This window comes from Bombina bombina, chromosome 10 (assembly GCF_027579735.1).
Source record: "Bombina bombina isolate aBomBom1 chromosome 10, aBomBom1.pri, whole genome shotgun sequence".
NCBI classification, from domain to species: Eukaryota; Metazoa; Chordata; class Amphibia; order Anura; family Bombinatoridae; genus Bombina; species Bombina bombina.
In genome coordinates, this window is record NC_069508.1 from 164,041,073 (window position 1) to 164,055,891 (window position 14,819).

The 14,819-nt window shown below is 41.5% G+C and overlaps 1 protein-coding gene across 1 annotated transcript in view; it reads left to right on the plus strand.

The window, feature by feature from the left end:
• Positions 1–14,819, plus strand: part of RAB3B (RAB3B, member RAS oncogene family) — a 103,105-nt gene that overhangs the window by 72,735 nt on the left and 15,551 nt on the right. Inside the window, exon 3 of the mRNA XM_053693482.1 lies at positions 14,650–14,768. Within this exon, the coding sequence (XP_053549457.1) occupies positions 14,650–14,768 (119 nt within the window). The remainder of the gene's footprint in view (positions 1–14,649; positions 14,769–14,819) is intronic.

Consider the following 14,819-nt stretch of genomic DNA (forward strand, 5'->3'; position numbering starts at 1 on the left):
GTCACGTTGCTAGGCAACGTGACGTGATACAGAGGGGATCTGTGAGCCGCGGCGACATGGCAATGAGCAGATCCAATTCATGACAGCACCCCCCTCTCAAGGACCCCTCCGGGGGACAGGACCAGGCCTAGCAGGATAAGCTTTGTGAAAGGCTTTAATCAAAGCAGGGGCGTGAACATGCCGGGCTGGTTCCCAAGTCCGTTCCGTGACCGGATAACCCTTCCAATGGATGAGATAGTATAGTTTCTTGCCACGAAGTTTGGAATCCAGAATGTGAGCAATCTCAAACTCAGGCTGTCCCTGTACCAAGAGAGGCGGAGGTTTGGGCAGAGATTTAGAAAATCTATTAGATTTCACCGGTTTCAGGAGAGAAACATGGAACACAGGGTGAGCTTTGAGAGTCTTGGGAAGAGCAACTCGATATGCAGTAGAACAAACTTGACCCAGTATTCGGAAAGGACCCACATATCGAGGCCCCAATTTGATAGAAGGTTGTTTGAGATGAAGGTGACGAGTAGAAATCCACACCTTGTCTCCAGGACGAAAATTAGGAGCCTTCTTCCGTCTGCGATCAGCAAAAAACTTGTATCTTTTAGAAGCTTTGGAAAGAAGATCACGTATTTTACGCCAATGTCGAGTTAATCTCCGAGCAGTTTGATCAGAAGCAGGATTTTCAGAAGAGGAAGTATACAGAGGAAATGTTCTGGGTTGAAATCCATAAGCTGCAAAAAAGGGAGAAGACTGAAGAGATGAATTGTAACGAGCATTATGGGCCAACTCCGCTAAAGGAAGATAACGAGTCCAATTAGAATGATGATGGTCCACATAATGTCTAAGGTAAGTCTCCAGACATTGGTTTACTCTCTCGGTTTGACCATTAGACTGTGGATGATGAGAGGTTGATAAAGAGATTGTAGTGCCAAAATGTTTGCAGAGCCATTTCCAGAACCGAGAAACAAATTGTACCCCTCTATCGGAGACGATGTCCAAAGGAAAACCATGTAATCTCACGATATGCAAAAGGAAAAGCTCAGAAAGTCCCTTGGCAGATGGAAGACCAGGCAAAGGAATGAAATGGGCAGACTTCGTAAACCTGTCAACCACCACCAAAATAGTGTTGTTTCCGGCAGAAAGAGGAAGGTCTGTAATAAAATCCATAGATAGATGGGTCCAAGGCTGGTGAGGAATGGGTAAAGGTTGAAGTAAACCAGAAGGGAGTTGACGAGGAGCTTTATTTGTAGCACATTGAGTGCAAACTGAGACATAATCTTTAACATCTTGAGAGAGAGTAGGCCACCAGACATACTGTTTAAGATTCCGAGTCGTGTTACTGACGCCAGGATGTCCAGAGAGAGGACTATCATGAGCCCAATGGAGAATCTTAGGACGGAGACGTTCAGGAACAAATAATAAACCGTCAGGAGATTTAAAGGAAGAAGGAAGATCCTTTTGAGCAGACTGTAACTCCTGTAAACAAGAGGTTGATAATTGAGCTATGACTTCTTGTGGATGAAGTATGGTACCAGATTCTGGAGTAGAGGTAGATTGAAACTGCCTGGATAAGGCATCCGCTTTTATATTCTTAGAACCAGGTATATAGGAAAGATTGTAATTAAAACGTGAAAAGAATAAAGACCAACGAGCTTGTCTGGAATTCAATCGTTTGGCAGTTTGGAGATAAAGAAGATTTTTATGATCCGTGAGTATGGAAAATGGAAAGGTAGTACCCTCCAACCAATGCCTCCATTCGTCCAGAGCCATCTTGATGGCTAATAATTCCTTATTGCCAACGTCATAATTTAATTCAGAAGAAGTAAATTTCTTGGAAAAGAAACCTACAGGATGAATCTTACCCGTGTCAGGTATTCGTTGGGAAAGAACAGCCCCAGCAGCAACAGAAGAAGCATCCACTTCTAGGATAAATTGAAAATCCGGATTTGGGTGACGGAGTATGGGTGCAGAAGAAAAGGCCTTTTTGAGAGACTCAAAGGCCTTAATAGCCTCTGGGGACCACTCTTTACAATCTTGCCCCTTTCTAGTGAGTGACGTGAGAGGAGAAGTAATAGTAGCAAATCCTTTGATAAATTTCCTGTAATAATTGGCGAAGCCAAGAAACCGTTGTAGAGCCTTAAGAGAATCAGGTCTAGGCCAATCCAAAATGGAAGAAAGTTTATTCGGATCCATTTCAAATCCAGATTCAGATATTACATAACCCAAGAAGGGTATGGATTTTTGATGAAATGAACATTTCTCCAATTTGGCGAATAGATGATTGTCTCGTAACCGTTGCAAAACCTTCCTGACATGGTGTACATGATCTTGATAATCGTGAGAAAAAATTAAAATATCATCAAGGTAGATAATGACGAAGGAGTTCAAAAAATCCCGAAAGATCTCATTGACGAAGTGTTGAAAAACAGCAGGGGCATTACACAGCCCAAAAGGCATAACCAGATATTCATAATGCCCAAATCGAGTGTTAAAGGCTGTCTTCCATTCGTCTCCTTTGCGCATGCGAATAAGGTTATAAGCACCACGAAGGTCTAGTTTGGTAAATATTGTAGCTCCTTGAAGATAAGTGAACAGTTCAGGAATAAGAGGCAGAGGGTAACTATTCTTGACTGTGATTTGATTCAAACCTGGATAATCAATACAAGGTCGCAGTCCTCCATCCTTCTTTCCCACAAAAAAGAAACCAGCCCCAAGAGGAGAAGAGGAAGGTCGAATAAAACCTCTAGCCAAACTATCTTGGATATATTCCTCTAAGGCAACATTCTCTGGCCTTGAGAGCGGATACGTCTTGCCACGAGGGTAGGTTGCCCCAGGAAGTAGATCAATGGGGCAATCAAAAGTACGATGTGGGGGAAGACGTTCTGCTTCTTTCTTGGAAAAAACATCAACGTAATCTTGATAAGGTGTGGGTAACGACCCAGAGGTGTCAATAGTGAGAGCAATGGTGAGAGGCACTTTCGTGGGAATCTGAAGACACCTATTTTGACAAGTATATCCCCAGGAAATGAGTTCGCCTTGAGTCCAGGAGAATACAGGATTATGTAACTGGAGCCAGGGAAGACCCAATATTATGGGAAATTGAGGAGTCGAGATTACATCAAAACATATTGTCTCTGAATGAAGAATTCCAACAGAAAAGAGAATGGGTCTAGTAGCAAACTGGATAAGTCCGGGACCCAAAGGATCTCCACTAACAGTGGAGACTGGAATAGAATATTCCTTTTTGCTTAATGGAATAGAGTGAGTAATTACAAATGTGGAATCGATGAAGACTCCTCCAGCACCAGAGTCAATAAGAGCTTGAGTATGAATCCTGTCTCCTCCAATTTGAAGAGTAACCGGAACAAAAAGTTTATTATTGAGGGAATGAGATCCTATTTGGCTTAACTTAGTTCCCTGGACAGAAGTTAAGCCCTGGCTTTTACCGGTCTGGTAGGACAATCTTTTAATAAATGTCCTTTAAGGCCACAGTATAAACACAGTCCAAGAGATCGTCTCCTCAGACGTTCAGTTTCAGTTAATCTAATGGTGCCAATTTCCATTGGTTCAGTCTGATCGGAAGGTGGAGAAGCGGGAGTTAAAGGGTTAGAGATACGAGGTACCAGACGAAAAGGACGATTAGAAGCTTTCTGATTTCTCTCTCTTTCTTGTTGGCGTTCGCGGTATCTGGAATCGAGACAAATACAAAGATTTATCAGAGCCTCTAGAGATTCTGGGATTTCACGATAGACCAACTCATCTTTGAGACGTTCAGAGAGTCCTTTGCGAAAAGCTGCTCTAAGAGCTCCCTGATTCCAGGTAGTCTCAGAAGCTAGAGTGCGAAATTCAATGGCATATTGAGATACAGGTTGACCACCTTGTCGTAAGTCTAGAAGAGAAGCTTCAGCCGCGGCAGACCTCCCTGGCTTATCGAAGACATTTGAAAAGACAGAGAGAAATGTATCCACATCCTGGAGTATTGGATCATTCTTTTCAAGCAAAGGTGATACCCAGGCTAAGGCTCTACCTTTCATTAAGGATATAAGGAAAGTGATTCTAGAGGAGGGAGTTGCAAAGAGAACTGGACTATTCCGAAAATGAAGGCGACACTGATTCAAAAAACCCCTACAATCCTCAGGATTCCCATCATATTTGTCCGGAAGAGGTATCCTGGGACTGAACTGAGCTTGTGTCTGATTGGTAGGATTCGTAGGGGGAGAGGGATCCAAAGGAATAGGATTAGGAGGTATAGGAGCAGCCATATTCTGAAGTAAAATAGTTATCTGATCCAACTTTGCGTCCAAGGATTGTAAGTGGGTAGCATGAGATCCCAATAACTGTCCCTGGTGGGTCACGGCCATGGATAATTCAGTGGGGTCCATTTTTATGGCCCGTTTGTAATGTCAGCCGTAAAGGACCAGCTCAGGATTCAACCCAACTGCTAGCGTGAAAAGTAAAAAACACACGCTAGCACACTGAGAAATATCCTGGACGTGACCCACTCAGGATTGAAGAAAGCAAATGTCCTTTTAAGAAGATAAATAAACTAAGTGAAATTCCTTTAGCAAGTAATAAAGCAAATGTCCCTTTAAGCAGGTTAGTAAATAAACAAGGATTCCTTTTAGCAGGTTTGAATAAGCAAGTGTCCCTTTAAGCAGGTTTAGTAAACAAACTGAGATTCCTTTTAGCAGGTTTGGATAAAGTAAATGTCCCTTTAAGCAGGTTAGTAAATAAACAAAGATTCCTTTTAGCAGGTTTGGATAAAGCAAATGTCCCTTTAAGCAGGTTTAGTAAACAAACTGAGGTTCCTTTTTGCAGGTTTGGATAAAGTAAATGTCCCTTTAAGCAGGTTAGTAAATAAACAAAGATTCCTTTTAGCAGGTTTGGATAAAGCAAATGTCCCTTTAAGCAGGTTAGTAAATAAACAAAGATTCCTTTTAGCAGGTTTGGATAAAGCAAATGTCCCTTTAAGCAGGTTTAGTAAACAAACTGAGGTTCCTTTTTGCAGGTTTGGATAAAGTAAATGTCCCTTTAAGCAGGTTAGCAAACAAACAGAGATTCCTTTTATCAGGTTTGAATAAAGCAAATGTTCCTTTAAGCAGGTTAGATAAAGCAAATGTCCTTGTATGCAGGTTAGTAAACAAACATAAAATACTTATTAGCAGGTTAGGCAAACTGGCAGAGAGTATTCAGGCAAGGATTCAGGCAAGGGAGACAAAAAGAATTACTCACACAGGTCCGGTCCGGGAGAATGAACAGAGAAAACAAACGGGCGCCAATTCAGATCTCCCGCCGAGATTTGAAGGCAGGGAGACTCTGACGTCAGGAGGAGAGCCAGATACCGCGTCACGTTGCTAGGCAACGTGACGTGATACAGAGGGGATCTGTGAGCCGCGGCGACACGGCAATGAGCAGATCCAATTCATGACACTAGGGTTGTATTTGTACCCAGCCAGTGACAGAGCTCTATTTGTACCCAGACACTATCCAAGACTGTATTTGTATCCAGCTACTAACCAGCGCTATATTTGCATCCAACTACAAACCAGGGATGCATTTGTGCACAGCCTATGACCAGGCTAAGTTTTTTTTTTCTTCCATGTACCAATAAAGGACTGTATATTTAGACTTTTACTGTGCCCAGCTAATTTGTTATTCGTACTGTATTTGTGCCCAGCCACTAACTTTTACTGTATTTGCGCCTAGCTACTAACCAGGGCTGTATTTGTAACCAGCGATTGACCAAGGCAGTATTTGCACCCAGCAAATGGTAGAGCTTTATTTGTGCCCAGCCACTAACTAGGGCTGTATATGTACTCAACCAATGACACAGCTGTATTGTACCCAGCCAATGACAGAGCTGTATTTTTACCCAGTCAATGACAGACGTGTATTTGTTCCTAGTCAACGACAGTGCTGTTTTTGTACCCAACTAGTGACAGAGCTGCATTTGTACACAACCAGTGACAGAGTTGTATTTGTGCTCAGCCAATAACACAGCTGTAAATGTACCCAGCCAATAACAGAGCTGTATGTGTACCCAATAAGTGACAGAGCTGTATTTGTGCCCAGCCAATAACAGAGCTGTAATTGTACCTAACCAATGACAGAGGTGTATTTGTGCCCAGTCAGTGACAGAGCTGTATTTGTACCCAATCAGTGACAGATGTGCATTTGTGCCCAGCCTGTAACAGAGGTGTATTTGTACACAGCCAAAATCAGGGCTGAATTTGGGCCCAGCCACTTACCAGGACTGTACTTGTGTCCAGCCCCTGACCAGGAGTTCTCAGCTATAGTAGCCCTGGGTCTGGAGTGGCAGAATTTGGGATAGATTATGCTACCTCGCTGTATTTTCCTTTTGTAATTCAATAAAAGCTGTAACAGTGAGTTGGAATTCTGATTGCACCAAGAGCTGGGTTACAGCTGAGAAGATCGTATGTAGCATTAATTTAGTTTCAGGAACATGTTTGTAGGTTTTAATGGTTTACAATGTGCATGTTCTGTGTTTATTTTCGTGATAAACCATCTGTGAGTCTTACCTGCGAGATTAGAAAAGAACACAACGTTCCTTCCAACAATTCAATAGGGCCTTTATATCCTTATGTGCTAAGTGTACCAATTCATACACTGCTGTTGGTATATTTTTTATTTTTCTTCTTATTGTGTTTGATTGTATTGGCTATAAACTTATAGCTTTAATTATATAGTTTACAGAATAAATACATGGGTTGAAATGGACTAAATAAGGTTTGTGCAACTGTAGGCACAGTGCAGACCTTCATGTCCTCATCTCTCCTCACTTGCAACACACAAGCTGTGCTACAGCATCACACGTGTAGTAATTGTCTGTACAAGTTGTAACCCAGAGGGTGAGAAGTGACAGTACAACTACTATCCCGGCACACTGGCTGGGAGCCACTAAATGTTAATTAGGGATGTATTCAGAGACATAAAAACAGTCACAGGTAAATTAATACCAAACAACAAAAACAAACATAGCACAAGAGAATGATGCCACTTGTGGTGAGGAATAACGCAACTGGCATTAAATAAATATGTGACGCATTCATGGAATAGGGGATAGAGTCAAGAATACTGAGTCTCTAGCAACCAGTCTGTGGCCTGGCAGGCTGCCCCTCTCTCCTGCCATCTGCTATTCCAGTGCATAAGTGCCTGGGTCTGTGTGTGTAGGGGTCTGTGTGTGTGTATGTAGGGGTCTGTGTGTGTGTATGTAGGGGTCTGTGTGTGTGTGTATGTAGGGGTCTGTGTGTGTGTGTGTGTAGGGGTCTGTGTGTGTGTGTGTATGTAGGGGTCTTTGTGTGTGTGTGTGTGTAGGGGTCTGTGTGTGTGTATGTAGGGGTCTGTGTGTGTGTGTGTGTAGGGGTCTGTGTGTGTGTGTAGGGGTCTGTGTGTGTGTGTAGGGGTCTGTGTGTGTGTGTAGGGGTCTCTGTGTGTGTGTAGGGGTCTCTGTGTGTGTGTGTATGTAGGGATCTGTGTGTGTGTATGTAGGGGTCTGTGTGTGTGTGTGTAGGTTTGTGGCACCTATATTTCTATAATGACCCTGCAAGTGAAAAAAATATCAGTGTGGCCCCTAGTCTGGAAAGGTTGGACATTTGTGGGATTACAGAAGCCACGGGTATAATGCATTACACCCTATAATTTTGTTCCAGATGTGAAAATTTGTGTGTCTAGCACAGCTCTCCCCTTCCCTGGGGTTAGGTTACCCGAAGTCTCGCTAGAGATTACTTCCAACCGTATAATTAGCTACCTACTAAATATTCTAATGCTGGTTTCATCTGGATCACAGCTCAGAGGAATTAGCATAAATAATACAGCACGGTATGCTGGAAATATAACTTGTGTCATTTACAGGATTTGGGTGATAATCAAGACTCAGTGAATGACGAAGTCAATGAGGTGTCTGTTCTATTTTTAGCCGAAGAAAAATTACCTGTCACCCACACCTGTAATGAGTCTTTATTTGGTAAACACAAAACGCATCCATGATGTTAAAAATCAGCAGGTTTCTGTCAGGTTTACAAATGATTAACTGAATATTTTATTTTTGAACTTTTGAAAGATGTCATTTTATAATTTATTAGTGTTGGCGGTGGTGTCAAAACCTGTAAAAAAAAAAAATATTTTAAAAGAACAAAAACTCAAAGGCCTACTCCATAATTTGTTGTAAAAATGGGAGGCACCAAAATATTATCTCTTTGTGACATATAGAAGGGGAAGTGTAAAACATTTTTTATTGGATTGAAAAAAAGATGCATCCTTTGTTGAAACTATCTTGCACGTGCCTAAAGCACTCTATTGCAGCAGTGTCTTCAACAATGTTTGTAACAATATAAATGCACTCAGCGCAATAAAGGATATGTATAACATATACTCTCTTCCAATTACTTCTGGGAAAGGATTTTAACTGAATTTTCAGATTGCAATGCTGTTTGCCGTAAATAAATAAAAAAAAAAGGTACAAAGTGTAATACTGTTGATAGCAGGATAAAGAGAAGACTTCTTGGAACTAGTTGGATATTACTTACAATCTTCAGGGCTGTATCTCAGTATTTAGTGGAGTCGTTCTCCCAGTTTGTAGACAAGTTCCTTACTCCTGGATATACTGATTTAAAACTATTTATTAAAACATTATGACAAAAAAAACTAACACTAACCCCAAAAATGTACTCACTATTCCTGAAGTCCAGACATCCATCTTCTTCAAGGCGGAGCAAAATCTTCATCCAGGAGCGAAGATCTACAGTGTTTAGGGGTTAATAGGTTAATTAGGTAGATTGCGTTGTAGGGGATTTGTGGATTAGGGGTTAATAGTGTTAATAGGTAGATTGCGTTGTGGGGGTTTGGCGGATTAGGGGTCAATAGCGTAATTAGATACTTTGCGTTTGGGTGGATGGCAGATTAGGGGTTAATACATTTTTTATTAGTTATTGCGGTGGGGGATGACAGTTGAGACGTACATATTGCGCATGTGTTAAGGGGTTTGTTAAGACATCCATGGAGTTACGGTGCTCATATATTCAGTGCAACGCTTGCTGCCCCTGCCTATGTGTGGCAAGGTGTATATGGAGTAAAATTTTTCCATTTTTGTCGCTTAAGTCCTTGTGCTGAATATGCAATACCGATTTGTGACTCCGGTTCTATGTTAGTTTATGGGAGTAAAAACAGTGACTGACGGGTAAAATATACGTGCCGTATATGTGATCGCTACATCCGTCTAAAAATAGCCAACACCGGCTTTTGTGGGCAATGCCACATATTTGATCGAGCCCAATAATCTTAAAACAGTGGCTGTAGTTTTACAATATCTTTTCCTCATTATTTATAGACCTTTGTTTGAATGTTACATAGTTGCAGTTGCCAAGAGAGCTAGGCTGTTTATTAAGGTCCAGCACCATGGACAGTGACTCTGTGAGTGTGATCTACTTATGTGTTAAAGTGATGGTAAATTGAGTGAAATTTGAAGGTAAAATCTAATTACTCAAGTCTCTATCACCCAAATCGCTAGTTTTTTTTATTTAAAACTTAAAGTTGTTTTTTTTTTTAAATAATATTTTACTTACTGAGCGTTATCGCTCCTTGCTCCACCCCCGGGATTACTTCCTGATCTGTGTATGAGCCGTAGTAGAGACCGGAACCCCTCACTCTCTACGTCATTATATGGGCATATCGTTCTTCACAATTCGCTTTGCGCAAGCCTTACATTCTTAATACATGTTTTCAGACGATCAGTCTGAGATCTGTCATGTAGCGCATCTGCATAGCTAACGAGGGGCGTGTTAGTGTGTTTTACAGTCGCCGACTGACCGGGATTCTGATTGCACATTGGAAACACGTGATTTTAAAAATCTATGGTGCCAATTGTACGGATGGAGGAACGGAGCTGAAATTGAAGCATCTAAAAAGTAAATATTTACAAATACTGACAGTTTTTGGCGTTTTGATGAATGAAAGTGTATTTAATTTTTGGTTATATATATGATCGCATGTTGGAGTTTGCAATAGTTTACTATCACTTTAATTCTCTTCTCTTTTATATACTTTATAAAAAAACACAATAAGATAATCACTCTCTGGACTAAAGACATTTATTCAAATTACTTTTGGGAGCAGCAATGTGCCCCTTATTCAGACCAACAAGAATGACCAAAAGAGTACAAATAAATATCCCAAACCATCAGTACATCACCAATAACAATTCTCTGATTTTAAAATGCACCCCCAATTAAAATTTGAATAAATGTCTTTGCTGTCTTAAGTCCAGAGATTACTTATCTTTCTGTTACTATTAAATTCAACATAGCACCCTGGCAGTTGAATCCGGTCAGTGAGGGTTAATGGTTCTATAAACTTATATATATATATAATACTGTATATACCCTTTAAAGTGAGCACCTGACTTTGGGGAGTATGAGGAGTGTGTGTTTTTCCAGGTTTATGTGGTTGTATGTTATAAGGGAGTGAGCATGTACTACCAACCTTCACTATGCTAGGCTGAGCCTCTCTTATGTGTAATCTCTCCCCTCGGTATGCTGTGAAGTAACATCGAGTACTTGCAAGCACTTGCAGGCTTAAAGGGACACTAAACCCATTTTTTTTTCTTTAATGATTCAGATAGAGCAGTAATTTTAAGCAACTTTCTAATTTACTCCTATTATCAATGTTTCTTCATTCTCATGCTATCTTTATTTAAAAAGCAAGGATGTAAAGCTTAAAAGCCAGCCCATTTTTGGTTCAGTACCTGGGTTATGCATGCTTATTGGTGGCTAAATGTAGCCACCAATAAGCAAGCGCTATCCAGGGTGCTGAACTTAAAATGGGCCGGCTCCTAAGCTTTACATTCCTGCTTTTTAAATAAAGATAGCAGGTGCTGTATGTATCTGTGTTGCTGTACATTTCAGGGGTTAGTACTATCAGCAGGTGCTGTATGTATCTGTGCTGCTGTACATTTCAGGGGTTTGTACTATCAGCAGGTGCTGTATGTATCGGTGCTGCTGTGCATTTCAGGGGTTTGTACTCTCAGCAGGTGCTGTATGTATCTGTGCTGCTGTACATTTCAGGGGTTTGTATTATCAGCAGGTGCTGTATGTATCTGTGCTGCTGTACATTTCAGGGGTTTGTATTATCAGCAGGTGCTGTATGTATCTGTGCTGCTGTACATTTCAGCGGTTTGTACTATCAGCAGGTGCTGTATGTATCTGTGCTGCTGTACATTTCAGAGGTTTGTACTATCAGCAGGTGCTGTATGTATCTGTGCTGCTGTACATTTCAGGGGTTTGTACTATCAGCAGGTGCTGTATGTATCTGTGCTGCTGTACATTTCAGGGGATTGTAATATCAGCAGGTGCTGTATGTATCTGTGCTGCTGTACATTTCAGCGGTTTGTACTATCAGGAGGTGCTGTATGTATCTGTGCTGCTGTACATTTCAGCGGTTTGTACTATCAGCAGGTGCTGTATGTATCTGTGCTGCTGTACACTTCAGCGGTTTGTACTATCAGCAGGTGCTGTATGTATCTGTGCTGCTGCACATTTCAGCGGTTTGTACTATCAGCAGGTGCTGTATGTATCTGTGCTACTGTACATTTCAGAGGTTTGTACTATCAGCAGGTGCTGTATGTATCTGTGCTGCTGTACATTTCAGCAGTTTGTACTATCAGCAGGTGCTGTATGTATCTGTGCTGCTGTACAATTCAGCGGTTTGTACTATCAGCAGGTGCTGTATGTATCTGTGCTGCTGTACATTTCAGCGGTTTGTACTATCAGCAGGTGCTGTATGTATCTGTGCTGCTGTACATTTCAGGGGTTTTTACTCTCAGCAGGTGCTGTATGTATCGGTGCTGCTGTGCATTTCAGGGGTTTGTACTCTCAGCAGGTGCTGTATGTATCTGTGCTGCTGTACATTTCAGGGGTTTGTATTATCAGCAGGTGCTGTATGTATCTGTGCTGCTGTACATTTAGGGATTTGTACTATCAGCAGGTGCTATGTATCTGTGCTGCTGTACAATTCAGCGGTTTGTACTATCAGCAGGTGCTGTATGTATCTGTGCTGCTGTACATTTCAGCGGTTTGTACTATCAGCAGGTGCTGTATGTATCTGTGCTGCTGTACATTTCAGCGGTTTGTACTATCAGCAGGTGCTGTATGTATCTGTGCTGGTGTACATTTCAGGGGTTTTTACTCTCAGCAGGTGCTGTATGTATCGGTGCTGCTGTGCATTTCAGGGGTTTGTACTCTCAGCAGGTGCTGTATGTATGTGCTGCTGTACATTTCAGGGGTTTGTATTATCAGCAGGTGCTGTATGTATCTGTGCTGCTGTACATTTAGGGATTTGTACTATCAGCAAGTGCTGTATGTATCTGTGCTGCTGTACATCTCAGGGGTTTGTACTATCCGCTGGTGCTGTATGTATCTGTGCTGCTGTACATTTCAGGGGTTTGTACTATCCGCTGGTGCTGTATGTATCTGTGCTGCTGTACATTTCAGGGGTTTGTACTCTCAGCAGGTGCTGTATGTATCTGTGCTGCTGTACATTTCAGGGGTTTGTATTATCAGCAAGTGCTGTATGTATCTGTGCTGCTGTACATTTCAGGGGTTTGTACTATCCGCTGGTGCTGTATGTATCTGTGCGGCTGTACATTTCAGTCCCTGTTATTGTAAAGTGTAATTTTGATGCTATAAACAAGTAACCTTCAAATGAAGGGACTGGTTTGCTTAAAATGTTAATTGCTCTCTATAATCACTGTGTCTGTATGAATCACTTGTCTCCTGCACCAACAGATGCACCGAGTCATTAGCGCAGCAACCCCTGGAATAATCACAGCAACCTTTATACATCTCAGAGGGCCAGACTGGTTTTGTGAAATGGCAGCTTTTAGCTGAGTTATAAAGACAGCAATTAAATCTCTTTTTATATCTTCTCCATGTGTGACAGCAAAGGTTGTAGACATCATTTATGTGCGAGAGGCATTGTACAGTGGCGCTACCAGCATCTCTTGTTATTGGTAACCCAGGAGAAGACCCTCTTAGTGCTTGATAAAACCAGATATTATATAAGTATACTGATTTCTGTGTCTATATATACTAATTGTGCACCGTGATCTGTTATTGGCATCTGATACAAGAAGCTTATCTTCCACAGAGCAATAAAAAGTCCAGATACTGCAGATATAGCGCATATATAGTGCAGATACTGCAGATATAGTGCAGATACTGAAGATATAGCGCAGATACTGCAGATATAGTGCAGATACTGCAGATAGCGCAGATACTGCAGAGATAGTGCAGATACTGCAGAGATAGTGCAGATACTGCAGCTATAGCACATATATAGTGCAGATATAGTGCAGCTATACTGCAGATGTAGTGTAGATAGTGCAGATGGCGCAGATATAGTGCAGATACTCCAGGTATAGCGCAGATATAGTGCAGATGGCGTAGATATAGTGCAAATATAGTGCAGATATAGTGCAGATACTCGAGATATAGCGCAGATATAGTGCAGATGGCGTAGATATAGTGCAAATATAGTGCAGATATAGCGCAGATATAGTGCAGATGGCGTAGATAAAGTGCAGATATAGTGCAGATACTGCGGATAGCACAGATATAGTACAGATACTGCAAATATAGTGCAGATATAGTGCAGATAGTGCATATATAGTGCAGATGGAGCAGATATAGCGCAGATATAGTGCAAATAGCACAGATATAATTCAGATACTGCAGATATAGTGCAGATACTGCAGATATAGTGCAGTTACTGCAGATATAGCGCAGATATAGTGCAGATAGTGCATATATAGTGCCGATGGAGCAGATATAGCGCAAATATAGTGCAAATAGCACAGATATAATTCAGATACTGCAGATGTCACAGATATAGTGCATGTGCAGATAGCACAGATATAGCGCAGATATAGTGCAGATAGTGCATATATAGTGCAGATGGAGCAGATATAGCACAGATATAGTGCAGATACTGCAGATAGCACAGATATAGCGCATATGCAGATGGCGCAGATATTGCAGATATAGTGCAGATAGCACCGATATAGAGCAGATATAGTGCAGATAGCACAGATATAATACAGATACTGCAGATGGCACAGACACAGATATAGAGCAGATATAGTGCAGATAGCACAGATATAATACAGATACTGCAGATGGCACAGACACAGATATAGAGCAGATATAGTGCAGATAGCACAGATATAATACAGATACTGCAGATGGCACAGACACAGATATAGAGCAGATATAGTGCAGATAGCACAGATATAATACAGATACTGCAGATGGCACAGACACAGATATAGTGCAGATGGCGCAGATAGAGTGCAGATGGCGCAGATATAGTGCAGATGGCGCAGGTATAGTGCAGATACTGCAGAATTATGTAAAAGTTAGGAAAAGGTTTTCAAACCAGTCATCAGACTTCCATAACAGGCCAGATTTTCAGGTTATCTGAACTAGAGCACTGCTGCTGTGTAATATAAAACTGCTTGCTCTGATGTGTACAGAATGTTTTGTGATGTGTAAGGAACATGAATATTTCTGCAGGAGAGAGACATCACGTTCCTATTGCTACAGAACTGTCCCGTCTGCCCGGCTTATGTCTGTCCCTTTCTCTGCGCAGGACACAGCTGGACAAGAGAGGTACCGAACCATCACCACAGCTTATTACCGCGGGGCGATGGGCTTTATTCTTATGTATGATATCACTAACGAGGAGTCGTACAACGCTGTGCAGGACTGGTAAGGTTGCTGTGCAATCACTTTATTCCCACAACAAAGGATAAAATAAAT